Here is a 24247-nt window from a genome sequence, read left to right on the forward strand (position 1 = left end):
TATCAATCAATTTTTGTTTCTTTTTCTCTTTCTCTTTCTCGCTCACCCCCGAAAAATACGGTCTATTGTGCGGATGGACGATTACCAAAACGGTGGAGCGGCTTCGGCTTGACTTTCCATAGGAAAAGCCCCAGCAAAAAATAAAACACAAATTGCCTGAAGGTTATCCGGGGAGGGGACACCACATCACAGTCAACTGTTTAAGCATTCAAGTGTGTGTGGAACGTGTGGAACACACCCTGTCCAGAGCCCCGATCTTGATACGATATCATACTTGAGACCCATTTAACGTGGGAAAGAGCCATCAAAACAATAACCACACACGGCCGAGCACTTGGCCCTTTTTGCGAAAAAAATTAAAAGCACAAAATGTTCGTTCAGCTAGGAGCGGGTACCCGGACGAGGTCCGAGATCTGAGGCCCCCAGGCATCAGGCCACAGGCCCGTTCCCCAAAGTTTTGTGAGTTGCATTTCAATTGGGGAGAGAGAGAGAGAAACGTCATCAGGTTGTGTTTTATTTTTGCTCCATATGGCTGATGAAAATTTGCATTCAACCATATGTGGCAGTGGCAGTGGCAGAGTGGCGGGGCGGGGCGTGGCGGGGCGGGGCGGCAGGGAACACATTTTTAATGTCAAGCAACTGGCCGGCATGCCAAAGGTATTATGACATACATTTCAATTCAATTTGTAGATAAAGATGCGCGACTGCAGTTCGCTGCTTTGAATGTATTTTTGAGAAAAAATGCAACAAAGGCGAGCAAAGCGGACAGACAGCGGACGATGGACGACATTTGTGTGGTGTGTGGCCGGGGCAAATGAAGTTCCGCCATTGGCGATGATGTAAACGTCGAAAAACAGATACAGTCCGGACCCGACCCGAATCTATGAGTTACAGTGGCTGCCAGATATGTGGAATATTAGGGAATCAAACAACTTTTGGATGATATTTGTGGGAGTCAACTTTAGATCACTGGAGATAAAGGGAATATTAATTAAATGAAGATAAATGTGCTAGATGGGGATCGGGGAAGCGTTGTAGATAACTTTGGGAAGCATAAATTATAGGAACATTGAGAGAATATCAGCTGCCTCCGCTTCAAGAACTGATCTCTGCCTGAAGCAAAGTTTCGGCTGCTGTAAATCAATTAAAATATTGCTCGTATAGTTTTGCGGGAATGAACACTGTGTTGGGCTGGAGGAGTTCCAGCTGAAGATCTGGCGGCAGTTTGCTGCGGGCCAAGCTTCAATTTTGTCAGTCAGTCAGTCAGTCAGGCAGGTCAGTCGGTTCGTTCGTCTAATTGGATTTGCGCGCTTGTGCGTAACTATAAATCACACACACACAGAAACACATACGATATACATATACTCGTAGAAGCAGATACAAAATTCAGAGACAGTAAAAACCAGCAGAAAGACAGAGCAGGGACAACCGGTTTGATTGCCAAGTCACCCGCTCAAAAGCCACCAACTGCCGACGGTGGAGGAGGAGGAGGAGTAGCTGCCGCAGATCCCATAAAGCTTTTTTCCACTTCAACTATTTGTAAAGTGACCAAAACGGTAACAAGAAGAAGAACGGCAACCACTGGCCACACGAAGAGAGTCACAAAACAAATAATAAAACAAAAACAAAGCCCAAAATATCCTCCTCTTGTTGTTGTTGCTGCTGCTGCTGCTGCTGATCCAGTTCTTCTTTCGGCGTAAAAAACATAAAGAACATAATTATGCTGCTGCACAGAAAATATCAGCTTACGCAACCCAACGCAAAGGTGGCCCCGGCCACAGAATGTGGCATGTCAAATTTACATGACACAAGGAGGAGCAGCCCGTACCCCGTACCCCGTACCCCTCTCCCTGTCCCCTGCCCAGCCGGCAGGTCGTGTGAAAATTATTAATGGAGCCAACGGCTCTGACTGCGACTTGAGTGGGGTTCAGGTGTCATGTGGAAAGTGCTGCTGCTGCCACTGGACGTTAGAAGCTTTCCTAGAAATGTAAGCTTTTTTTTGTTGATGATTTATTTGCCCCAAGATGGGTTGGTTGTAAGCGGATGTTGTAAGCCCAAAAAATGGCAAATTCCAAATGGCCAATGGTTCAGGGACGGAGGGACGGCAGGAGCAACATGACGGCACCAGACGAAGGCCCTAAACGGCCCTCCGGCTGCTTTGTGCGCGTGTGGGGGGTCCGTTCAAGCCCCACATGTGACTTGAACTGTTGGGTGAACTTGTAGCTTCCTTGAGCTACTTGAATTTCACATAAGAAGGACGTCTGGCGTGGATATAGAATTACAGACAAGACGAAAAAAACAACCGAAAACTGATACTCCCATATGGCGTCGAAGCGTTTCAAATAGAGCGCCAAATGTTGGCTAAATAAATATAGCTGTCTGGCAGCGCTCAACCATCGATAGGTAACTATCGAAACTAAATCAAATGAATGAACCATAACAACTAGTTCGCTACTGACCTGGGAGATAACAATCTATGGGGGCCATCAGGTTGACCATTTACGGTATATTATATATCAATCCCCACTTAGGTTAAATTCCATCCTCACTTACGTTTTTTACCGATTTACCGATCGAATACAATGTATTTATAACAAGCCAAATGGATTCTTCAATTCGTTTAAATTATTCTCTCAGTGTTAAAAGTCTTTCCAAGCTTGTAAAATCAAATAGAACATCAAAATCGAGGAATATGTCTGCGGTATATTTTGAAAATGAGAAGGTATATTTTGGTATATTCTATCGATAATTCCGCGGTCACCCTGGTGGCCCTATTCAACTGTTGATTCCAAACAAAGAAATGTGAAAAAACCTCAGAGAACATTCCAAAAACACACCCACAAGATCGCCCATCAAGATGCATTCCGCACAGGCCCAGGCGCAGGCCAGGGACAAACTGTTCAAGAGCTGGTCGGGCATCAGCGAGGTGGCCATCATCAAGGAGGTGGCCACCAAGGGCGAGAACATTGACCTGTGCATGGAGTATTGGGCCAAAAAGAAGAAGATCACGACAGGGGAGTACCGCCACTACTTCTACGATGTGGTGCAGGCCTATGTGCAGCGACTGCTGTCGGAGCGGCTGGTCCACAAGGCGGACACGACGTTGCGTAATGTGGACAGGGACGTGAAGTGCTTCTTCTTTCAGTACGCCTGCGAGTGCCAGGACGAGGATCTCAGCGAGTATGTGCTGGACCATCTGCGCACTAAGGAGCCGCTGCTGTACGAGCAGGAGGAGCCCGTGCTGGCCTACTACTGGTCGCTGGTGCAGCAGCTGCGAGAATGCCCCTCGCTGCTGGCCAAACTGAAAACCCAATTGCCCCGCGTGCACATCGAGGCGTTGATGACGCTGCCAGAGGAGGCGCTGCAGCTGCTCCTGGTGGAGCTCTACTTTGCCAATGGCAACGAATCGCTGCTGCCCGAGCTCAGCAAGGAGATGGTGTGGCAGCATCTCGTGGACAATCAGCGGCTGGACCAACTGCAGCGCTGGTGCTGCTGCCAGGAGGGCAAGGAACCCGCAGACACACTCTCCCCGCTCGAGCGGGGCTATGCCGCCTGGCAGGTGGACGCCTCCATGTACGACTACGCGCTGGAGCAGCTGCAGCAGCCCAGTGAGACGCTGCGGAATTACTTTGCCCGCGCGGGTTACTTCTTCCCCGACGAATCCTCGAATATTCCCACACAGCTGCGTCGCCTCTGCACCATGGAATGCCTCGGCCAACACGCGGAACTCATCAGCCGCCAGCCACTGGCCAAATATCTGCTGGATCGTGGCCATCACACTCTGCTCCTAATGGACTGTGTGCCCATTGCCGCGCTGGAGCAGCTGGCAGGCAGCGAGACGCACCAGGAGGCGCTGCTCACACTCATAATTGATCTCAAAACTCATTCTCTGACGCTGCACGAGGGCTTTGAACTGGTGAGAGATGCAGGGAGGCACTCCGTATTGGTTCCCCCTCTAAGATTTTTCCTCTTTTGCTGCAGATATCCAAGAGCGTTCAGACGTACCTGGAGAAGACCCACAACGAGTCGGTAGGGCCCTTCGAGGAGCATCCGCTGCTCACGTTCTACGACTTTCTAACGCAGGAGCCCAGCGTGCGCTCTCTGGAGGGTTTCCTCACCTCCACCAGCCTGAGCCGCGTGCCATATCTCAAGTCGCTGACGTCGCGCTTCGACCACGGACCGACTGCCAGCCCTGCTGCTCTGCCCACGCCGCACGAACTCTTCCTGAAGTTCCGGCAAGTGAATCTCTCGGTGCTGGCTGCCGCTGGCCATGGCGAACTGGTGACCTTCTCGAATCCCCGCCTGTGCCAGCGCTTTGCCAGGAGATCGCAGCTGAACTACACGCACTACCTGAAGCAGCACAGGGGCGCCTATGCGGTGTACTATCTGATCACGGAGCAGCTGCAGCTGTACGGGCAGATAACAAAGTCGCAGCTGTTCCATGCGTGCGAGACGACCACGCAGCTGGCCCTGCAGCACGCTGGGGATGAGGAGTTGGTCACCCACTGTGTGGCCTGCTGCGAGATGCTGGGATTCGACACTCAGCCGCTGCGCAGCTTCCTCCTGCTGCAGCGAAACCTGCCAAAGCGCCAGCAGAGCGAGAGCTACTCGGATCTGCTGGCCAAATGGGACAGGGAGCTAGTGCAGCGACTCGAGGAGCAACCCAAAGACTTCCCATTGGATCTGTATCAAGCTCTGATGCGGCTGGCCATGCGCAACATTCCGGGCAACTTTCCAGGCGCTCTGCTCCAGTATTACGCGTCCCGCAACGATTGGTGGCACCTGCTGCTGCTCTTCCAGTACTTTGATCTGCCCCTCACGGAGCTCAAGAAGCTGCTGCCGCACTTCAAGTCCACCCCGCTGGGCGTCCACCTGCTGCGTGCCCTAAGCTACGAATCCGCCAGCGATCGCCAGCACAAGCGAAGCTCCAACAGGCCCACGCGCCGAGGCGGCGTCGAAACGCAGACAAACTCCTCGCAGGAAACGATGACGAACTCCTCGCACAGTTCCATCCAGGAGGCCAATGTGCAGCAGCAGCAGCTGCAGCAGCGGCATACGGATCAGTCCGTGTGCAACCTGCTCACCCACTGCGCTCGCCAGGATCTCTTTGCCATCATCCTGTGCAGCTCCAACAGTCTGCCCGACGATGAAATCCCCACCACAGCCAAGTTTCTGGAGTTGATGCAGGGCAGCACACCGCAATGCAGCAGTATCAACCTCCTGCGGCACTGCATCAGGGAGGAGATGCCCATTCTCGCGGTGCTGGCGGCCACTCTGAGCAGACGGAACCTCGACTGGTGCTGGCTGGTGTGGCTGGCTGTGGCCAGCGGACAGTGGAGCACGCTGCTGCTGCGCGAAGACGATCGCTTCGAGTGGGTGTGGTCCGTGATCCGAGGCGCCGTTGCCGGTGGCCACGTGAATGCTTTGCTGCACAGCTTCGAAATCTTCCAACCGGTGAGCGGGAGACATCTGACTATCGATTCCCTATGCTAATAATTATTCACTTTCCCTGTAGGATTGCAAATTTACGCATCTTTGCCGCTTCCTGCAGCTGACGGGCCACCAGGAGGACTTTAGCGATGCGACAATTGTCGAGCTGCGGCAGTTCTTCTGCAGCTGGAGCAACGATGCCGTGACGCTGCCGCTGTGCGCGCCTCTGCCGCGCAAGCAGATGATGCAGCGCTCCATTGGGCTGCTGCTGATGCAGCTTCAGTCGAACTTTGATTGCATTCTGCAGCAGCAGCGGTTCCTGGACTGCATCTGCCGCTCCGACGTTGGCGACATTTGCGATCTGCTCGACTTTTGCCTGCTGCACAAGGTGTTTGGTGTGGCCGCCACGTGGCTGTGGGAGCTGGCCATTGATCTGGAGCAGCTGGTGCGGCGGGACAGCTCGGAGTACAGGCGTCTGGTGGATGCGCTCACCGAGGCGAAGGCATACGACGAGGCGCTGCAGCTGTCCGCTTTGCTGCAGCTGCCACTCAGCGACATTGTCTATGGCAAGTGGCTGGCGGAGCTGGACGCTGGAGTGCTGCGTCCCCGGCAGGAGTACGAGCGGGAGATCGAGCAGCATGCCCTGCCGCCGGCCATTCTGGTGAACTTTCTGCTGCAGGCAGCCACGGGCCACCAGGCGGATGGCCTCCGTCGCTACGAGCTGCTGCAGAGTGCTCTCGGCGTGATCAAGCAGCACCATCTGTTCCCCAACGAGTCCTTCGACAGGGATCAGATCGAGTACGACATGGTCGTGTGCTACCTGCAGCTGCCCGTGGAGCAGCTCTCCTCGCTGGCCATCTACCACTCGGAGTACTACGAGCAGATCATGCTGCAGGAGCGACTTGTCCTCTACAAATCCTTCTCGGAGCTGAAGGAACTGGCCGGCATCGATGACCTCAGCATTGCTGGCAAGACTCGGCTCACCGCAGAGATGGAGGCGCGTCTGGACGGTCTGCTGAACACGCTCCTGGACCGGGGCGACATTGTGGAGGCGCTGCGGCTGCAGGAACTCTTCGAGTATCGGCCCAACGATCTGCGCTTCATTGTCTTTGCCATGGCCCTGGCCGAGGGCATAACCAGCATCGGCAATCTGTCCAGCAAGGAGCGCCAGCTGCTCGGCGAGATCGAGAAGAGCGCGTTCCCAAAGTTCAATCGGATCACGCTCAATCAGAATGTGATGACGCGCTGTGGCAGCGATCTCTCCGACAGCTGCTCCGACTCGCTGGCCCTGGAGTTCGAGGAGATACCCTCCAAGGAGAAGCAGCAGACGCTGGACACTCTGCTGGGCATTGGATCGAAGCTGAAGGCTGGCGTGGAGCTGGGCAGACGCATTGTGCTGGCCTATCGGGCCGCCATGTACCTGGACAAGGAGTATTTGGATGTGTTGCGCACCAAGGATGTCCACGTGCTGCTGAAGAGTGCCGCCGATGAGGATTGCCTGCAGCGTTTGCTCGTCGTCAGCGACATACAAATATCCACAAAAATGACCCCAAAGGAGGTGAGATAAAAACCTCCAACCAATAGAAGATTCATTCAACCCTTAACCTTTCCCTTTCCCTAATCCCCCGACAGATTGCTGACAATCTTGCCCTGGAGCTCGCCACGTGCATTGTGCGGCCGCGCTTTTACATCTTCAATGCCAATCAGCAGCCAAGGAATGCGCTGAGAAACGCCGATCTGTGGGGGCACAGCATCGATCGGGATTTCCACTTGTTCCTGGAACTAACGCCAAACACCACGCTGCTGGGCAACTGCCTGCTGGACTACTGCGAGGCGCTGAAGGCCTATCGTCGCTACCAGGACGGCAAGGCGTACGAGGAGAGCGAGCCATTTGAGCGTCTCTCGGGAATCATAACGCTCTATGGAATGCCGCAGGCCACACCGCAAGGGGGCGGACTCTCTGGCGTGCCCCAAGTGCTCTCCCACAAGAAGCAGAACCAAATCTACGTGGAGCTGCTGATCAAGGCGCACTTGTGCTTTGTCCACGAGTGCTCCATGGAGGGCATTGCCAGCGTCCTGCAGCGGGCCAAGCAGCTCAATGGGCAGCTGGCCAAGGCCAAGTCGTGGTCGCTGATTGTGCGCATGCTGATTGGCATTGCCCGCTATCGGGAGATGTTCTACTGTTTCGATTCGCTGATTGAGAACGAGCAGTTCGAGTCGCTGCTGGGACAGTTCGATGAGGATCAGAAGAGTGGCCTGCGGCAGGCTATTCTCAGCTACTTGCGCGAGTATCAGCCAAAGAACGGCAAGGAACTGCTGCGACTCGCTGCTCTGCACTTTCTCATGTACAAGGAGCTGGCAGAAATGTGGACCGAAGAGGCCCAGGAAGTGGTCAGCCGCGTTCAGGCCATGGCAGAGTTTCAGTCCAACGAATTGAAGTGCTCCTCGGAGGTGCAGAATCTGTTGCAACAGGCCATGGAGAACTACACGCATGCCACGGAGAACTATCTGCTGGACAACAAGCTGCTGCTCGCCCAACAGAGTGTCTCCCGCGCCGAGCTGATTGCCGTGCAGCTGGACCTCTGCAGCAAGGCCCTGGAACGGCGCCACAACAACAACTCCCCGCAGCTGTGTGTGAGCGTCATAGGTGTACGCTCAAGGGAACAGTTTCGGGAATTGGTCAACACACAAATAAGGTATGAGAGCAAGGCATTTGATCATTGATTCCTAATTGAAGTCCCAACTTTCTAGCGTTCCACAAACTTTGATATTGAGTCGCGCCTACGGCTACGATATCAACTGGAGCGAGGCCATTCTCTCGCAATTTGTGCTGCTGCAGAACCCCAACTATCTTCAAGAATATCTCTGCCATCGGCGCTTGAGTGATGATGTGATCGAACAAGTGGTCAAGGGGTAGGCATAAAAGTACTCACACAGTTCCTTTTCCGGCTTAACTTTCGTTCTTCTTGCTTCCATTTAGGTACTTGGTGCACGCCCAGAGTAATGCCACAACCGCCAAGCAGGAGCAGTCGCTGGCCCATCTGGTGGAGCTGCTCAAATCGGTGACACTCAAATACAAATTGGCTTCCATTTTGGGCCTCAAGCCCATTCTTCTGTCGCTGATTAACGATTCGCCGGTTTACTATTTGCGCGACACGAACTTCGGACGCAGCGAGTTTCACACGGCAGCGGACACGTGACACATATATTATTGTGATTTTAAACCATTTTTATGCACTGAATACGTTATAAACAACATTTTAAAACAATTCTACCTGGTTTTTGCCATTCACTACGATTTCTTGCCGCGTTCACTTGTCAGGGATGCAGAGCCGATAACAAATCATATGGCTCTATCCAATCTATATCGCAACAATTTGCTTACATTCCATTTACCTTTTTATTTTGAACCTTATATGTAAGCTATAGAGTAAAACGAAAGCATAAAAACTAGCCAACCGTATGGAGAATTGATTCATCAAACGAATAAAATTGTTCTTTCGGTGTTGAGAGTCCCACCTAGCCGATAATATAAAATGGAATACCAATATCGATTAAATCTTGTTCCTCGATTTGGTATATTTACGGTATAATTAAAAATGAGAAGGTATATTTCGGTATATTTGTGAGGCGCGTTTTCTGATTCGAATTGTTGTTAAAAATAGCTAAACTTTTCCATGGAAAGCGCTTCCGCAGGCGCTGCTGCCGCCGTTTGGGTTTCAGCTGCAGCTCCTGTGACAGCGGGGGGCTTGGATCCATTCCAAGGCTGCACAGTCATTCGGCCAAAAATCAAATACAACAAATTGCCCACAAACAGAATGGCGGCAATGCCCAGAAAAACAGAGCGCCATTGCGTGCGATCCGACTGTAAGGCGAGAATACAAACATTTTCCCACATGGCAAATGCATTCTGATGTCAAAACTTACCTCGTCGGACACAGCAAAGCCTATGATGAGCGGCGATATGACACCGGCGGCCGACATCAAAGTGTTGCTGATGCCGAAGAGAAGCCCCGCAAAGTTTGGAGCGAGGTCCACGTGGTTGAGGGAGCTGCCAATGGCCTGGCCGGAGATGGCAGCCACCGCTGCAATCAGGCAACAGATGCTGCCCACCACATTCTGGTCGCTGACGTAGGTGAGCGTCACCAGGGCGATGGCGGGAGTCCACGAGGCGTACGAATTGATGGTTTTGCGCAGAATTGGCAGGGGAATGTTCCGCCGGCGCGTCAGATACTCCGCGAGGAAGATGAAGCCATAGGAGGACATCAGCATGATAACAAAGGGAAGCGCAGAGAGCAGCGCGTTCATCCAGATGCTGTACCGGAAGATGCCATGAATGTAGCGGGGCACCTGCTGCATCAACGTGTAGAAGCTGCAGGCCTGACTCATCTTGCAGAAGGCCAGCACGAGGAAGGGACGTGAGGTCAGTATGTGGCGCCAGGGCACGGCCAGTGGCTCGCCCTTGGCAGGTTGACTCTGTTCCAGCGACAACTCAATGTGTTTCCTCTCTGCCAGCGAAATGAACTGCGATTCGGAGGGAGAATTGGCGCCATAACGCAGCCAGAGCAGGCACCAGGCGAACCCCACGTAACCTTGGAGGAAACTCAGTCAAAGATGGGGAAGGATTTTCTTTGCCCTTACCTGGCATATAGAAGGAGCTGGGCCAACCGAGTGGCGAGGCGGCCAGTGCGCCGCTGAGAGCAAAGCCCAGCGCTGTGCCACAGTCCAGGCCAGTTGTCATGATGCCACCGAAGCGATTCTGTTCCTTTTTGGGACACCATTTGGCCAGGTGCGTGTACAGGCAGGGCCACATGCCGCCTATGACGAGGCCCTGAACGAGACGCACCCCGAAGAGCAGCTTCCAGCCACCCCAGGCAATGGAGAAGGGCGTGGCGACGCTGATGAGAGCCGTGGCGAGGGATATCACAAACAGCAGCATCTTGGCCCCGAAGCGACTGGAGAAGTAGCCGCCCAGCAGCTGTGTGCAGCAGGAGCCCCAGAAGGTGCTGCTCAGGATGTACGATTTCTGCTGCTCCGTCAGCTGATACTCTGGATAGTCTGGATTGCTGCTGTTGGCATTCGTGATCGCCACAATGGCCACGCTCATGTTCATCCGCTGGAGTATGACCAGCGAGGCGCACGTAAAGAGGAACAGCACCTGGAGATGACGAACGCCCAGGGCGGGCCCTGCCAAAGCAAAAGAAAAGACTGTAAGAGCGAACTTTGAATTCCACTGCAAGCGATTCGGACCTTTGGTCACCAGGGAAAACGACGTGATCGTCATTGCAAAGTGCAAGTGCAATCCGGTGGCAGCGACCACGCACTGACCCGTCCAGTTGGCACCACAGAACTGACCGAAGTGGGGAGTGTACCCCACACACACACCTCACACACATGACGTCGATGCGAAACTCGTTTGCTGTGCCAAAAACCACGAAGCAGGCTGCACCGAAACTTGATTTCTGATTTTGTGTGTTCTTTTCTTAGCCTGCAAGGCAGCGACGTCACTGAACCACTTGCAGCGCTGCAATCAGCAGGGAAACAAGAGCTCTTTCCACTGATAAGATGCAGCATGTGACCTTTGGCTACTTTGGGGCATAGAAAGGAGCAACTAAAACTCTCAGAAATAACGCTGGAATTGCTTTCCAACTGCCTCAATTTGACTAATTGCCAGAGTGACGATCCATTGCCAAACAATAACAATGACGCGTAGAAAATTCATTCCAAAAACAGTAGCTGGCACAGGCAATCATTTCTTATCAATTGGCAAACACAGAACCACAGAACCGGCACTCTCCCAAGTCACCGAGTCACCCAGTCACCCAGTCACCGATTCACACAGTCACCCTGGCGCTTGATATGAATCGATTTGATTGAGGTAATTGCTCTCAAATTGGTTCCGGCTCTATGTTTTATCAGATGACAAAACGATCGATGGTTAAGCGATAATTATTGTTGAATTTTGCCATTGATTAGATACGAAGCCACAGACCTTACTCAATTCACACGAAAGAAGAAGGCCTGGTCTGCAAATACACATGTTTGATCTTAAGGTTGATGCGACTTACAGGTGTTTGGCAGTGTCCGGATGGTAAGGAATCAATGGATGGGTTAGGATCACCCAAGGCCTGGCACACGCTTCGACTTTAAGCTCTTTACCACTGCCCATAAAGGACGGAAAGTACGGATTGGATAGAACACAGACCTGGCTCAATCCACGCTAAAGAAGAAGGCCTGTTCCCAGACACCCAGACGCTTCGACTTAAAGCTGTTTCCCACTGCCCAGAGAGTCGGCCATCCATGCCACAGTCGTCCATTAGTTAGGGCACAGACCTCACCCAATTCCCGCTAAAGAAGAAGGTGTGCGATCCACAAGTTAAAGCTGTGCCGCGTGTGTTATACGATCCGCTTTCAGGCATAGCAATTCCCCGATCAAGTGTAAATAGAGCCGAGTACAAAGCAGAGAGGCAAGTCAGTCAACAAGTTTATTTCTATTTCTGAGTATCACAATTATTTTCAAATTTCATTTGTGGCCCAAACAGCTGTGGCAGCAATCCGATCGATCCACTTGTCTCTGCTGCAGCACCATTTGTAATTGAGAGTTGAGCGTTTTGTTCGCGTTTCGGTGTGAAAATCCCATATAAATATTCGTGCTTATATACATTTAAAAGATAAATTAAGTGATTAGATTAGGGTCCTCGATTTCGAGTGCCAAAATCACAAGCGTTTGGCAACAAAACAAAGCGAAACGAAACGAACCGAACCGAACCGAAAGCGAATCCAATCGAAATCGAATCTATTGCAAATAAATAAATTTACTCAAGTCCCGCGCGCATGTCACGCCTTATAAATAGAATAAATATAAATTACAACCTACTTAGAGTTAATACTGATTAAACAAAATCAATTGTTCTGTTCGACACACAACTTCCGCCACAAATCACTCATCAATCCGTCGCCATCACCGTGTAGCGCTCGGGCCAGCTGATTTGCTGCTCCCAGACGGGATCGATGGGTGGCGCTATCGCTGGCGCTGGACTCCGCTTTTCGCTGCAAGACTCCCCATCCTTCGGCTGCAGATAGTCATCCGCATCCCAGGGCTGCGCCTTGGCCGTGCCCCAAACGAGGAACACGCAATTTCCCGCAAAGAAAATGATGGCTGCCAGCCCAAAGACGATCTGCCATTGGCCACGATCGTGCTAAAGAGTTGGGAAATAACCAGAGAGAGAGAGAGAGAGAAAAACACATTGATTAGGGTTTCGGTTCGTTTCGGGGTTTTTACACTCAGTGGCAGGGCCTGAGGCTCTGAGGCTGGCTGACTCACCTTATCGGTCACGATCTCCCCGGCAATCAGTGGCGTGAGGATGGGTATGATATTCGCCACCGTGTTGCTCAAACCGATGAGAATTCCGGCGTGATTTGGCGACAGATCGATGGTGTTCAGGGAACTGCCGATCGTCGCCCCACTGTTGACGCCCACACTGAGTGTCATCAGCACAATGGCCAGCACTTTGTTGTCCTCGTTGAGGAACCCAATGGCGATGAGTGCTGCGGCCGGGATCCAGAAGGAGAGCGTATTGAACACCTTCCGCACGGCCGTCAGGGACAGGAACTTCTTCTTGAGCAGCACATCGGCGGCGATCAGATAGACGTAGGAGAGCAGCCACATGGCCAGGAAGGGCAGCGACGAGAACACCGCATTGCTCTGGATGTCCATGTTGAGGACGCCGTTCATGTAGGATGGGAGCTCCGCTTGGAGCGTGCTCAGGCCGTAGGTCTCGGCGCAGCGGGTGACGAGCAGCGCGATGAAAGGCACCGACGTCCAGATGGCCTTCCACGGAATGGGAATGGTTCGCTCGTGGAAGTCCTCGTTGTGCTGCAGCGACGACTCGATGTACTTGCACTCCGCCTCGCCAATAAACCTCGACTCTGGCGCATTGTTGGAGCCAAGCATCAGCCAGAGGACACACCAGACGGCACAGAGGGCACCCGAGACATACGAGATGCCCGGCCAGCCCATGGCACTCTCCGCAATCATTCCACTGATGAACATGGCCAGCACCGTGCCGCAGTCGGTGCCCGTGTAGCTGAAGGCTCCCAGGCGATTCCTCTCCTCCGGCGGCGACCACATTGCCAGGTGCTCCGTCACGCAGGGGAAGATGACGCCCTGGAACAGACCCTGCAGGATGCGGATGGCACAGAACACTTGCCAGCCGCCCCAGGAGATGCACCATGGAGTCATCACGCTGAACACAGCCGTGCCGCAGCTGGCTATGAAGAGAACTACCTTTGCGCCGTACCGACGACACAGGAAGCTGCCGGGACAGAGGGTCACGATGTAGCCCCAGTAGAAGCTGGACAAAATGTACGATTTGTGCTTCTCCGTCCAGTCGTATTCCTAGAGTCAGACCACGTCAGCATTTGGGAGCGTCTTTGGAGCAACTTCGTGCCACACACTCACCGGAAAGTTTGGATTAGTGGTCGCTGCATTGGTCATGGCCACGATGGCCACGCTCACATTGAGCCGGGCAATGTGCATCACGGTGAGGCCGAGGAAGAGCAGAAACGATTGCAAATGGCGAATGCCAATGCGAGGCCCTTTAGTCGCTTTGCTGGACATGATTTCGCGAGCAAGCCGATGTGAGAATTAGGATCTGCACTGTTTGGTTGACGGATCGGCTCTGTGCCTTTTCGCTATTGTTTGGCCAACATTTATACGACAGCTGAATGGGTGCTATGCCTTCGGGTGCTGCTTCGGCTGCTGCTTGGGCTGACCACATTGCCGTAATCATTCACGGCACGGCACGGTGACTCCCACTGAGAGATGCCCCGTTTTGTGGTGGAAGGCAAACAGCACACAGCACACACACGCCTAACTTTGACGCAACTCCGCGACTCCAGAAGTTGATTGACGTCCCAGATCTATTGTACCAGAGAGAGAGAGAGAGCGATGTACATATAAGTAGTATCAGCAAATATTGATGGATTTACACAGAGTTGAAGTGGTAGCTGCAAAACACTCTGCTCCGCTCCACACTCCCAGTCCACACACCCCCCTTTTTGCCGCACAGACTTGTTTATTTGCTCAAAAGATTTATGGCGAAAAAAGCTTCGAGCTTTCCAGGTGAAAATTTAAAACGGAAACCAGGCAAGAGCCTGGCCAGCAGCTAGCTTCCAGTTAACACTGCGAACCGGGCCATAAATGAATGATTTTAATTTATTTTTTGAATATTATTCTTTATGGTTCTAATCGGGCGTTTGGAACAATGGAACGCGCCAGATAAGCGCCCTGATGCAACCCCAGCCTAAATAAATAATAAACTAATCGATAATGTGCCCAAAAGAATCAAAGGAGAGCCCAAAGAGGGCCCGTGGAGTGCCCGTGGAGAGTGTGTTTACAATCTTTCCATCGAATTTATTGAACTTTATGATACATATTTAAACAATTATAATCTAGAGCTAAACCAAGCAACTTCTAGCTATTCGAAACTCGAGTGATTCCCCCCACTCGTCGTGGCGCACTCGTCGTGGAGCACTCGCCGTCTGAGCAAAAGCTCCACGGGCCGGACGGAGCTCGAGTGTACAAAGATTAGGAGGTGTAGGAATGCTATCGGGTTCTGGAGAGTCGGAAGAGTTCTGCTGTGTGCTATCTGGACTTTTCGTCAATTGCCTTCGGCTTGCCCTCGGCCAGCTCTTCGGCCTGCCCTCGGCCAGCTGGCTGTAGAAAGTCTTCGGCATCCCAGGGCTGGGCCACGGCCGAACCAAAGGCCAAAAATATGCAATTCCCCACGAAGAAAAGAAACGCCGCAATGGCAAACACAATCTGCCATTGACTGCGATCAGCCTGGAACGGAAAAAGGGAAATCCATTAATCAGGGATTACATCCCCGATATTACAGCTGATCCTTACCGTATCCTTGACGATAAATCCGACAACCAGAGGCGTAACTATGGGCACCACATTCGCTGCAGTGTTGACAATGCCCATGACAATGCTGGCATGATTCGGCGACAGATCGATGGTGTTCAGGGAGCTGCCGATGGTGGCACCACTATTAAAGCCCACACTGATGGTCATCAGCACAATGGCGAGAGTCTTCTGATCCTTGTCGAGGAACCCAATGCCAATCAGCGTGGCGCACGGAATCCAAAAGGCCAGCGAATTGAAGGTCTTGCGCAGCGCGGTCAGGGACAGACGGTTGCCACTGAGGAGCACATCGGCGGTGATCAGATACACGTAGGACATGCACCACATGGCCAGGAAGGGCAGGGCCGAGAAGAAGGCGTTGCTCTTGATGTCCATGTCGAGAACGCCGTTCATGTAGGAGGGAATCTCGGCCTGCAGCGTGCTCAGGCCATAGGACTCGCAGCAGCGAGTGATCAGCAGAGCGAGAACCGGCAGCGAGTGGAGGATGGCATGCCAGGGTATGGGAATGACCTTCTTGTGGTAGTTGTCGCTGTGCTTCAGCGACGACTCAATGTAGTGCAGCTCGGCGGCACCAATGAACCGCGATTCGGGTGCATTGTTCGAGGCAAACACGAACCAGAGGGCACACCAGACGAAGGCCACTCCGGCAGACACGTACGAGATGCCCGGCCAGCCGATGGCACTCTTGGCTATCATGCCACTGAAGAACATGGCGCACACATTGCCACACTCGATGCCCGTGTGGCTGAGGGCGCCCAAGCGGTTGCGCTCCGCTGGCGGCGACCAGCGAGCCAAATGCTGATGAATGCACGGAAAGAGCAGTCCCTGGGCAAAGCCCATCAGGACACGAATGCCGCAGTACGCCTGCCAGCCGCCAAAGCCAATGAACAGGGGAGACAATGCGCTGGTAACACCGGAGGCAAAGGAGCCCCACAGCATCACAGTCTTCACGCCGAAACGCTTGCACAGATAGCCGCCAACGAACTGGGTGACAATGTAGCCCCAGAAGAAGCTGGACAAGATCAAGGCCTTGTGTGACTCGGACCAATCGTATTCCTAGGGGGAAGGAGCAAAGGGAAATGTGAGTAAAAGGATCACACAAAGGGGGTGGGTCATAATTTACTTACTGGAAAATGGGGATTGGTGGACTCTGCATTGGTCATGGCCACCACAGAGACCCCGACATTGAGGCGTCCCAGGTACATGACGGTGATGTTGAGAAAGATGAGCAGCGCCTGGACATGCCGCATGCCCACCACGGGTCCTGCAAGAGCGAAGGGGAAGGTTTAGTCATCTTTTGTCGTATCTCGAGTACTTCCTGCCGTTGAGTAAATAAATCTGAATTGCACTCGAGGCATGGCTATCGATGGAATAACCCACAAACCACACGATTTATGACCCGTTCGGAGGAAGGCCACTTGTGGACTTTAATCAGGCCATGGGCGAGTTCTGTCTTGGCACTTAAAAGGGAACTACAAACTGCAAAAGTACTCCCTTTCGATGTGCTCAAGGTTGACCTTAGAGAGTTCACTGAAATCCAAGCTCCTACCTTTATTTACTTCGACTGTCATCCTTGGGAGTGGATTTTTGAAACACTTTTGTGGATCCCCGTGCGAGCTGCAACGCTGTTTGAACTCGAATGAATTGAATTACTGGTAAACTTTGGCACAATTCGATTTCAATCGTACGACCTGATAATCGATACAATGCGCCTAATCAGCGTTAGATTATCCTGTGATAAGGCAGCGGATCGAATCGGATCGGATCGGAATGCGTGCGTACGCGTGGATCGTGGAGTTTTCTTCCACCAGAGACTGCACTGTATTCAAGCGAACAAAACACCAAAAACCAAAACAATCAATTGGCTGTGGAAGCGTAGTAATCCACGAAGTAACATCCAGAGGGAGAGCCAGAGCCCTGACCTAAGCCAATAGTGGAACGATCTGGCAGTCATTAGCTGATAGCTGATAGCTGATCTAAATCTGGACCCACTCGAGATAGCCAGCAATCTGGTAACTATCCAGGAGCCATCCGCCAGCCGTTGCCCGAGGGCCAAAGTCTTGCCAAAACACAACAGACGCTGCCTTATCGATTCCACATGGTTTTTGGCACCCCCCCCCCCCCGGTGGATAAACTGAAATGTCAATTTAATTGAACAACCATCGATCTTGTACGTCAGTCAAAGAACTCTCTGATAGCTACAGCAGTAATCTACTTCCAGATAGTGAGAATTCTCCCTGACGGTTCCAAGTCGAACTGCCATTCCGCTACGTTTAGCTCTCAACCAAATTGACACGGAAAGTGGTTTTGGTATCATTTATTTTGTACTTCTTACAGTCTAAAACTTAACAATTAGTTTTGAATATTCTCAGATTTTGTGGGGCACGGACCAGCCGCCGTGGAGTATGCTCCTTTTGGGTTCGATTATCTTGCAATTTCCTCTGATCTTTCGCTTTGTTGCGCCTCCAGGGCCTTGGCATTTCCCTGCTCCTGCAGATTGCTGGACATTTGCTTGTCCAAAAAGTCAGGCGCATCCCATGGCTGGTTGACCATTTGACCAAAGAAGAGATAAATAATGTTGCCCACAATGAAGATGACGGCCGCGATGATGAATACCAACTGCCATTCGCCGCGATTGTGCTGGAAATGGAGGGAATCAAAATGAGTATCATGGGGAGCATGGAGCAGGAGGACACACTCACATCATTCGTTACGATGACTCCCACCAGGAGAGGTGTCAGGATGGGCACAACATTAGCCGCTGTGTTGATAATGCCCATGAGAATGCCCGCATGATTGGGCGACAGATCGATGGTGTTGATGGTGCTGCCGATGGTGCTGCCCGCATTGATGCCCACATTGGCACACATCAGGACAACGGCCAGAGTCTTCTGATCGCTGTCCAGGAATCCAATGCCAATCAGCGTAAGGGCAGGCACAAAGAACGAAATGGAGTTGAAGGTCTTGCGGATGCCCGTGATGGTCATGGTTCCGCCTGTGAGCAGAATGTCCGCAATGATCAGATAAACGAAAGCCATCACCCAGGAGGTGAGATAAGGCAGCGCCGAGAAGATGGCATTGTTCTTCATGTCCATCAGCAGGACGTCGTTCATGTAGGAGGGCATCTCCGTCTGCAGCGTGGAGTAGCCCCACGACTGGCAGCAGCGCGTAATCATCAGCGCCCAGAAGGGCACAGAGCTCCAGATGGCTGCCCAGGGCACCGGAATGGGACCCTTGGCCTTCAGCTCCTCCGCCTCCTTGGCGCGACTCGAGTTGATCGAGTTCTCAATGTAGTTCAGCTCCTCCTCGCTGATGTACTTGGACTCGCGCGGTGTGTTGGCGCCAAAGATCAGCCAGATGACGCACCAGAGCACACCGACGGCGCTCGAGATGTAGAAGATGCCGGGCCAGCCCATGCTCGAGGCGGCAATCTGTCCGCTGGCAAACATTGCCAGCAGCGTGCCACAATCGAGGCCCGTGTTGGCCAGGGCGCCCAGTCGATTGCGCTCACTCACGGGACACCAGTTGGCCAGATGGGCGTGGATGCAGGGGAACAGGAAGCCCTGGAACAGGCCCATGGCCACACGAATGGCACAATATGCCTGCCAGCCGCCCCAGGACACGCACCAAGGTGGCAGCAGTGCGAGGAGAGCCGATCCAATGGTCGACACGAACATGGTCATCCGTGCGCCAAAGCGACGGCACAGCCAGCCACCGAGGAACTGTGTCATGATGTAGCCCCAGAAGAAGCTGGACAGGATGTAGGAGCGTTGAGCGCCATTCCAATCGTATTCCTGGGTAAAGAAAGGGGAGTTCAAGGTCAGCGACTAATGGCTCATGGCAGAGTGTAAACTTACAGGAAAATCCGGATTGGTGCTCTCGGCATTCGTCATGGCCACAATTGCCACGCCAGCATTAAACTTGGCCATGTAGTTGACCACAATCGAAAGGAAGAGCAGAAGGGTTTGCACATGACGCTGGCCAATGGCAGGACCTGCAAGGAATGACCAAGAAATTTGCTTAACTTAAAGTAGAATCCACTAAATCCAAGTCAGTCTACTTTGTTTCCGAACAATTGCCAATTCATTTCCATTTTATGATTGCATTTAAATCAAAGTTTCGAATTGATTTGGCGCACTGATAAAGCTTTTCGGAATGACTTTTGATTCACTGAAACGATCAGCCGATCGTTGTCACAGTTGAAGCGTTCTTGCAGGGATCGGAAGTATCCTTTTTGGATCTGCTACTAACCCGTATTCGCCGTTTCTGCCGTCATATTCGTGTAGTTCCGTTCACGTTCGATATCGAGAGGCAACTCAATTTGCGGCTGGCTGTCAGTTTGCTTTACACCTTCGGCGCAGATACTCCAGGCAGCAGCAACAGATTGGAGCGGAGCTGCTAATCACAGTCTGAAGTGACAAGCGCCTAATGGACTGCAAATCACAGTACTTGACGGGCAAACACGATATCGATAACGCCGCAAGAAAACCCACCCAAAGCGACAGAGCGATAAGCACAAGTGATGGGAATTGCCTTGGTTCCCTGCCCAATGAATGGACGACTGCAATCCGGATGCGCAGATCTACCCTGCCACCGATAAGGATCGAAAGGGAAAGGCCACCCCACACCACCGCCAACCCAAGGCAGACCTCTTGTCACAGTCATGCGACAGTTTGAGCTCTCGAGAGAGCTCACGGGCTTACCGTGTTGTAATCTTATCGCGTGTGCCATACTTCACACGATCCAACCTCCAAATTCTGGAGAGTGAAGTCCCTCGGCGCACGAGTCGACAGCTGGAGTGTAGAGTTATCAGTGAGCCCTTCGGCCAGGTGTATCTTTCATTTATTGGACTACAACGCTTACAGAGTATTACAGAGTTTTATACAATATTGCTTGACTTTAGAGTGGATCTTTCAGCGACTCTCCTCCTCCTCTTCCTGCAGCCGCAGTATGTCCGCCTTGTTGATGAAGTAATAGCTGGGCTGACGGCCCTTCAAATCTTTGGCGGTGCGCTTGGCCCCGTTCTGGATCAGTATGCGACTGACGCTCTCCAGTGAGTTGGTGCCCATGGCATAGTGCAGCACAGTGCGTTCCAGCTGTGGATTCAAAGTGGAGTCATTTAACGGCGAAACCTTTGGGCTAGAGACTTACATTATCCGTGATCTTGAGTGTTTCGGGACAGAGTTTCACCAAATGTTGAACCATTTCCTCGGACTCTTTGAGCACGGCTATGTGTAGAGCGGTGCGACCTGCAAAATTAATATTCTTGATCAGAAATGGTTCCTCTTTCGTGGCTCACTTATCTTACCATAATAGTTCTTGGTCTTGATCAACCACTTGACATTGGAGCCCGTTGCGGTGAGCTGCTTCACTCTTTCCATGTTGTTCTCTCGGATCATTTGGTGCAGCTCCTCGCGCGTCTCCTCCAGCCCACGCAGCTCGTCCAGAAACTCGGCCAGCGCCGTGTGCTGTCGCGTGGCCACCACATCCCCAATGGACTGACCGCTCTCATCCTCGATGTCCAGAATGTGATCGTAGCCTTGCAACGCCAGCTGATCAAAGGGTTCCACTTGACCTGCAGAGAGGAAGAGATTTGAGTGGAGCTAGATCTGGTTTTCAGACTGATCTCCGACCAATCCCTACCGATGGCTGCCTGCGCCAGTATATAGCGATCGATCTCTGCCGCATTGTTGGGCTGATTGGCCTGCAGGGAGACGTCGCGCGCGGTGCGGTAGAGCTCATCCCGGTAGGTAATGTCGATGCCAGACTCCTCGATGAGGGTGTACAGTGCCCCACGGCGATGGGAACGAGCGCAGGCAAAGTGCAGCATGCTCTGACCGTGCTCGTCCCGCTCTTCCATGTGCTGCACGGCCAGAGCTCCGTCTGCATCCTCCTGGTCGGGCAGCGAACGGGCATCCAGCTCGATGAGATCGGCATTGCCGATGCCATTGCGACTGCTGAGCAGTTTGGGCTGCGTTTTCGCCATCGGGTTGGAGGAGGAGGTGCCCGTGTGCACTTCCACTTGCGTGAGGGGCTTGCGTTCGCCTATGAAGTGCTGCAGATAGCCGGTCAGATAGGCCACCGGATCTTTGGGTCGCTTATTGGCAATCTCCGTTAGAGCTTTGATCAGTGGATCAGCGAGTGCTGAGGGCAGAAAAGGGAAATGATTAACGGTGGATTGGTTTTAGAGTTTGTATGCGCTCATACTCACAGTCTGCCAGATATTTGCCTTGTTCCGTTTTGAAGATGGGATTAGCCTGAAAGCTAACGGTTTGCGCCTGACCTGTACAAAAGAGAGAAAGCAGAATTAAAGAGAATCTATCCAGTTGGCGAGGGGGAAGAGGGAGGGTCCCAGGTAGTCTACAACAGAGGTCGGCAGCGTCGGGCAGCGCAGTCGGCCCATGCACAGAGAACAGGCGCAGCGGCAGAGAAACAACTTCGTGTGGGCCCATGGCACTTCGTTGCTCGTTCGGCTGCGCGCAGCGGCAGAGAAGCAAGAAACGTTTTTGGGCTTCGCGTCTGTTGTCAGTGCATGCAAACGCACCAAAACTTGTGACTGACTACCTGCGTGCCAACCCCTGATCTACATACACAAAGCGAGAGGGGGGAGGAGTGGGGTTTCTGTGCATGGGCGCATGTGGATCTCAAAGAAACATTTGCAAATCATACTGAAATCGCAACGGGACTACAATCCAGGGACGTACATATGTACATGTGTGTAGGTGTAAACTGAATGCGAAACTTACGATTACGGAATTTTGGAATGTGTGCGGCGTACGAAGCTCAGCGTAAAGCGGAGGAGTAGGTGACGTAAGACGTAATTGATTGATTTAGTTTATTTGGATGGCAATGCTGGGCGTACAAGAGAGTCAAGAGCGAGAGAGTCGATCAAGTTATATATAGATATGCATATAAAGGTACGAGTATGTATGTATGTATGTACATTGAGGGTGGGAGTTGTCATTGTGTGGACCCCATCCGAATTCCCATCCTCAATTACGATCCACAATGCTGTTCTTCTTGCGCTTGAAGATCTTCACCAGCATGGTGGCTATGTGCTTGGAGTTTGTCAGCGACATGTCCTTCTCCAGCGACAGAATGTTCGTTACGGCCGTGCAGTAGTCCTGGAACAGCACGTACTCCGCAATGCCCATGCTCTGCATATTGATGAGGCGCACTGTGAGCTTGGACAGGCGATTCGTCACCATGCTGAGACCCCGCACGGAGCACAGATGCCGCAGGTTGTCCATCTCCTTCATGAGATTGGGCAGCTTCAGGATTGTCGTCATTTTCAGCCCGGTGCCCAAGAAGGCGGGCCGTGACTGCAGATAGCCCAGCAGATAGCTCTCCTTGAAGTGCAGCTGCGTCTCCAGATAGGTGACGGCGCGACCCACCCTCGTGTAGGCCGCACCCATGTCCGCTGGGTCTTTGCTGTTCGTCGTGGAGATGACACGCAGATGCTCCTGGCAGTTCAGCCACACGGCCATGTTGTGGGCAGAGTTGACAAAGACACCACGGCCGTACGGCCAGAGGGCGCCATTGAAGGCCGTCGACTCGGCCGCCTGCACCAGATCTGTGGTGTCCAGCAGGGAGATCATGAGCCCCAGGCTGCCCAGCATCAGGGCCACCTCCGATTCGGGCTCGAGCAGTTCCGTCAGCGTGTAGTAATTGCCAGACTCCGTCTCCCCAATGGCATCCGCAAAGCTTGTGGTGAATATTTTGCCCATCATGAGCCGCTCGGCCTGCTCCAGCTGGCCAATGGTCAGATTGAGGGGCAGCTCCAGCTGGTCGAGATTGCGCGACGCCTCCACCGTGCAGCGCGTGACCAGCAGCGACTCATCGTCATAGACAAAGGCGGCCGTGTTCAGCCGATCCCCATTCTCCATGGGAAAGTAGGCGAGTCGCGGCTGCGGCTTGAAGTCCGCATCGATGCACAGGCAGTGCATGTCCTTGAGCAGCGGCACCAGGAACTCCTGGAACACCACAAACACATCAAAGTCCGGCGCAATGATGCCACAGTTGATGTCCTCCTCGAGGTGGCGCGCCTTCGATGTCTTCCGCATTGCCGGCCACAGCACGTCGAAGAGATTGTGATCGAGCCGCGTCTGGCGGCGCTTGATCTTCTCGTACACCCCTCGCTTGAGGAAGCGACTCAGGAAGCTCGTCACCGACAACTGCAGCGACGAGGCACTCACTGGCTTGCGGTGTGCCAGCGCCGAGGCTGTGCTGCCACTCAGCAGCTTGCCCGACTCCGCTATGACGCTGTAGCAGCGCTCCAGGGTGCGCGAGATTTCGCCATCCTGCAGCTCTCGCCGGGCACTGTGCAGATCGTCGGGCACTGGGCGGCGTTTTGGGTGTAATTTGGATATTTTGGATATGATGAATATCATTGAACACACACGCACAGCCACAACATAGAGCACACACACAAACACGAATGAGAAGGAATGGTGGGTGGGTGCTTTGGTGGGTGCAGCAGCAGAAAAAAGCGCCAAGACGTGCCTTCAAGTGCATAAAAGGAAACCCCAAGTGTGCGAGCTCTTACATACCAAATAAATCGTCAATATTGCCAATAATTTGATTAAAAAATTCACGATTTGCCTCCATTGTGAGCACCGGAGTCGACCACGCGGACGAGTGTGTGACTATTGACTATTGAGCGAAGGACGAACGAATGAACGTAGGAACGTAGGAACGAACGATGTGTGCTGCACGGTGCGACTGAAAATCGATGACTGAATGCTCGACCAGCAGAGCAGAGCTAGAGCCAGAGTACAGTACACACTCCCCCCCCCCCCCCCCCCCCCCCCCCCCCACAAAATATTATTTTTTTTTTTTTTTCTGGGTGGGGGTGACAGCGCCCCCCCGCCTCTGTTTGCAGAAAAGAGA

General features: G+C 52.8%; 6 protein-coding genes across 6 annotated transcripts; 1 reads left to right on the forward strand and 5 right to left on the reverse strand.

The window, feature by feature from the left end:
* Window positions 1-2760: 2760 nt before the first annotated feature.
* Window positions 2761-8699, forward strand: LOC117579327 (spatacsin). The gene is made up of 6 exons (XM_034265151.1): window positions 2761-3916; window positions 3982-5454; window positions 5516-6988; window positions 7063-8126; window positions 8182-8343; window positions 8411-8699. Exons 1-6 carry the CDS (start codon window positions 2858-2860, stop codon window positions 8628-8630), a joined length of 5451 nt encoding a protein of 1816 aa, XP_034121042.1. The 5' UTR covers window positions 2761-2857; the 3' UTR covers window positions 8631-8699.
* A 352-nt stretch (window positions 8700-9051) lies between these two features.
* On the reverse strand, window positions 9052-10774 carry LOC117588474 (putative inorganic phosphate cotransporter). The gene is made up of 4 exons (XM_034279770.1): window positions 10681-10774; window positions 10072-10617; window positions 9358-10022; window positions 9052-9295 (listed from the first exon to the last, which is right to left on the reverse strand). Exons 1-4 carry the CDS (start codon window positions 10712-10714, stop codon window positions 9086-9088), a joined length of 1455 nt encoding a protein of 484 aa, XP_034135661.1. The 5' UTR covers window positions 10715-10774; the 3' UTR covers window positions 9052-9085.
* Window positions 10775-12229: 1455 nt separating this feature from the next.
* On the reverse strand, window positions 12230-14115 carry LOC117588464 (putative inorganic phosphate cotransporter). Its single transcript, XM_034279757.1, has 3 exons — window positions 13892-14115; window positions 12755-13828; window positions 12230-12629 (listed from the first exon to the last, which is right to left on the reverse strand). Exons 1-3 carry the CDS (start codon window positions 14048-14050, stop codon window positions 12378-12380), a joined length of 1485 nt encoding a protein of 494 aa, XP_034135648.1. The 5' UTR covers window positions 14051-14115; the 3' UTR covers window positions 12230-12377.
* A 731-nt stretch (window positions 14116-14846) lies between these two features.
* LOC117581506 (putative inorganic phosphate cotransporter) lies at window positions 14847-17127 on the reverse strand. Its single transcript, XM_034268783.1, has 4 exons — window positions 16908-17127; window positions 16486-16622; window positions 15341-16414; window positions 14847-15274 (listed from the first exon to the last, which is right to left on the reverse strand). The coding sequence occupies exons 1-4, from the start codon at window positions 16927-16929 to the stop codon at window positions 15077-15079; spliced, it is 1431 nt and encodes a 476-aa protein (XP_034124674.1). The 5' UTR covers window positions 16930-17127; the 3' UTR covers window positions 14847-15076.
* Window positions 17128-17660: 533 nt separating this feature from the next.
* On the reverse strand, window positions 17661-19698 carry LOC117591863 (putative inorganic phosphate cotransporter). Its single transcript, XM_034285232.1, has 4 exons — window positions 19610-19698; window positions 19216-19352; window positions 18061-19152; window positions 17661-17998 (listed from the first exon to the last, which is right to left on the reverse strand). Exons 1-4 carry the CDS (start codon window positions 19632-19634, stop codon window positions 17783-17785), a joined length of 1470 nt encoding a protein of 489 aa, XP_034141123.1. The 5' UTR covers window positions 19635-19698; the 3' UTR covers window positions 17661-17782.
* Window positions 19699-20236: 538 nt separating this feature from the next.
* On the reverse strand, window positions 20237-24053 carry LOC117591992. Its single transcript, XM_034285437.1, has 6 exons — window positions 23908-24053; window positions 21570-21641; window positions 21002-21502; window positions 20667-20933; window positions 20510-20607; window positions 20237-20454 (listed from the first exon to the last, which is right to left on the reverse strand). Exons 1-6 carry the CDS (start codon window positions 23963-23965, stop codon window positions 20272-20274), a joined length of 1179 nt encoding a protein of 392 aa, XP_034141328.1. The 5' UTR covers window positions 23966-24053; the 3' UTR covers window positions 20237-20271.
* Window positions 24054-24247: the final 194 nt, after the last annotated feature.

Source organism: Drosophila guanche, unplaced genomic scaffold (genome assembly GCF_900245975.1).
Source record: "Drosophila guanche unplaced genomic scaffold, DGUA_6, whole genome shotgun sequence".
NCBI classification, from domain to species: Eukaryota; Metazoa; Arthropoda; class Insecta; order Diptera; family Drosophilidae; genus Drosophila; species Drosophila guanche.

Excerpts from the sequence above, each read along its gene's own strand:
- LOC117579327 (XM_034265151.1), top strand. The coding sequence starts at position 2,858 with ATGCATTCCGCACAGGCCCAGGCGCAGGCCAGGGACAAACTGTTCAAG. Across the intron at positions 3,917-3,981 it reads TGCACGAGGGCTTTGAACTG|ATATCCAAGAGCGTTCAGAC; the intron begins GTGAGAGATGCA and ends CTTTTGCTGCAG. Across the intron at positions 8,344-8,410 it reads ATCGAACAAGTGGTCAAGGG|GTACTTGGTGCACGCCCAGA; the intron begins GTAGGCATAAAA and ends GCTTCCATTTAG.
- LOC117588474 (XM_034279770.1), bottom strand. The coding sequence starts at position 10,714 with ATGACGATCACGTCGTTTTCCCTGGTGACCAAAG. Across the intron at positions 10,023-10,071 it reads CAGCTCCTTCTATATGCCAG|GTTACGTGGGGTTCGCCTGG; the intron begins GTAAGGGCAAAG and ends GTTTCCTCCAAG. Across the intron at positions 9,296-9,357 it reads GCTTTGCTGTGTCCGACGAG|TCGGATCGCACGCAATGGCG; the intron begins GTAAGTTTTGAC and ends CTCGCCTTACAG.
- LOC117588464 (XM_034279757.1), bottom strand. The coding sequence starts at position 14,050 with ATGTCCAGCAAAGCGACTAAAGGGCCTCGCATTGGCATTCGCCATTTG. Across the intron at positions 13,829-13,891 it reads CCACTAATCCAAACTTTCCG|GAATACGACTGGACGGAGAA; the intron begins GTGAGTGTGTGG and ends GTCTGACTCTAG. Across the intron at positions 12,630-12,754 it reads GGGAGATCGTGACCGATAAG|CACGATCGTGGCCAATGGCA; the intron begins GTGAGTCAGCCA and ends CCAACTCTTTAG.
- LOC117581506 (XM_034268783.1), bottom strand. The coding sequence starts at position 16,929 with ATGACAGTCGAAGTAAATAAAG. Across the intron at positions 16,623-16,907 it reads GACAGTCGAAGTAAATAAAG|GACCCGTGGTGGGCATGCGG; the intron begins GTAGGAGCTTGG and ends TCGCTCTTGCAG. Across the intron at positions 16,415-16,485 it reads CCACCAATCCCCATTTTCCA|GAATACGATTGGTCCGAGTC; the intron begins GTAAGTAAATTA and ends CCTTCCCCCTAG.
- LOC117591863 (XM_034285232.1), bottom strand. The coding sequence starts at position 19,634 with ATGACGGCAGAAACGGCGAATACGG. Across the intron at positions 19,153-19,215 it reads GCACCAATCCGGATTTTCCT|GAATACGATTGGAATGGCGC; the intron begins GTAAGTTTACAC and ends TTCTTTACCCAG. Across the intron at positions 17,999-18,060 it reads GAGTCATCGTAACGAATGAT|CACAATCGCGGCGAATGGCA; the intron begins GTGAGTGTGTCC and ends CTCCATTTCCAG.
- LOC117591992 (XM_034285437.1), bottom strand. The coding sequence starts at position 23,965 with ATGGAGGCAAATCGTGAATTTTTTAATCAAATTATTGGCAATATTGAC. Across the intron at positions 21,642-23,907 it reads CAATATTGACGATTTATTTG|GTCAGGCGCAAACCGTTAGC; the intron begins GTATGTAAGAGC and ends TCTTTTGTACAG. Across the intron at positions 20,934-21,001 it reads ACTGGCGCAGGCAGCCATCG|GTCAAGTGGAACCCTTTGAT; the intron begins GTAGGGATTGGT and ends TCCTCTCTGCAG.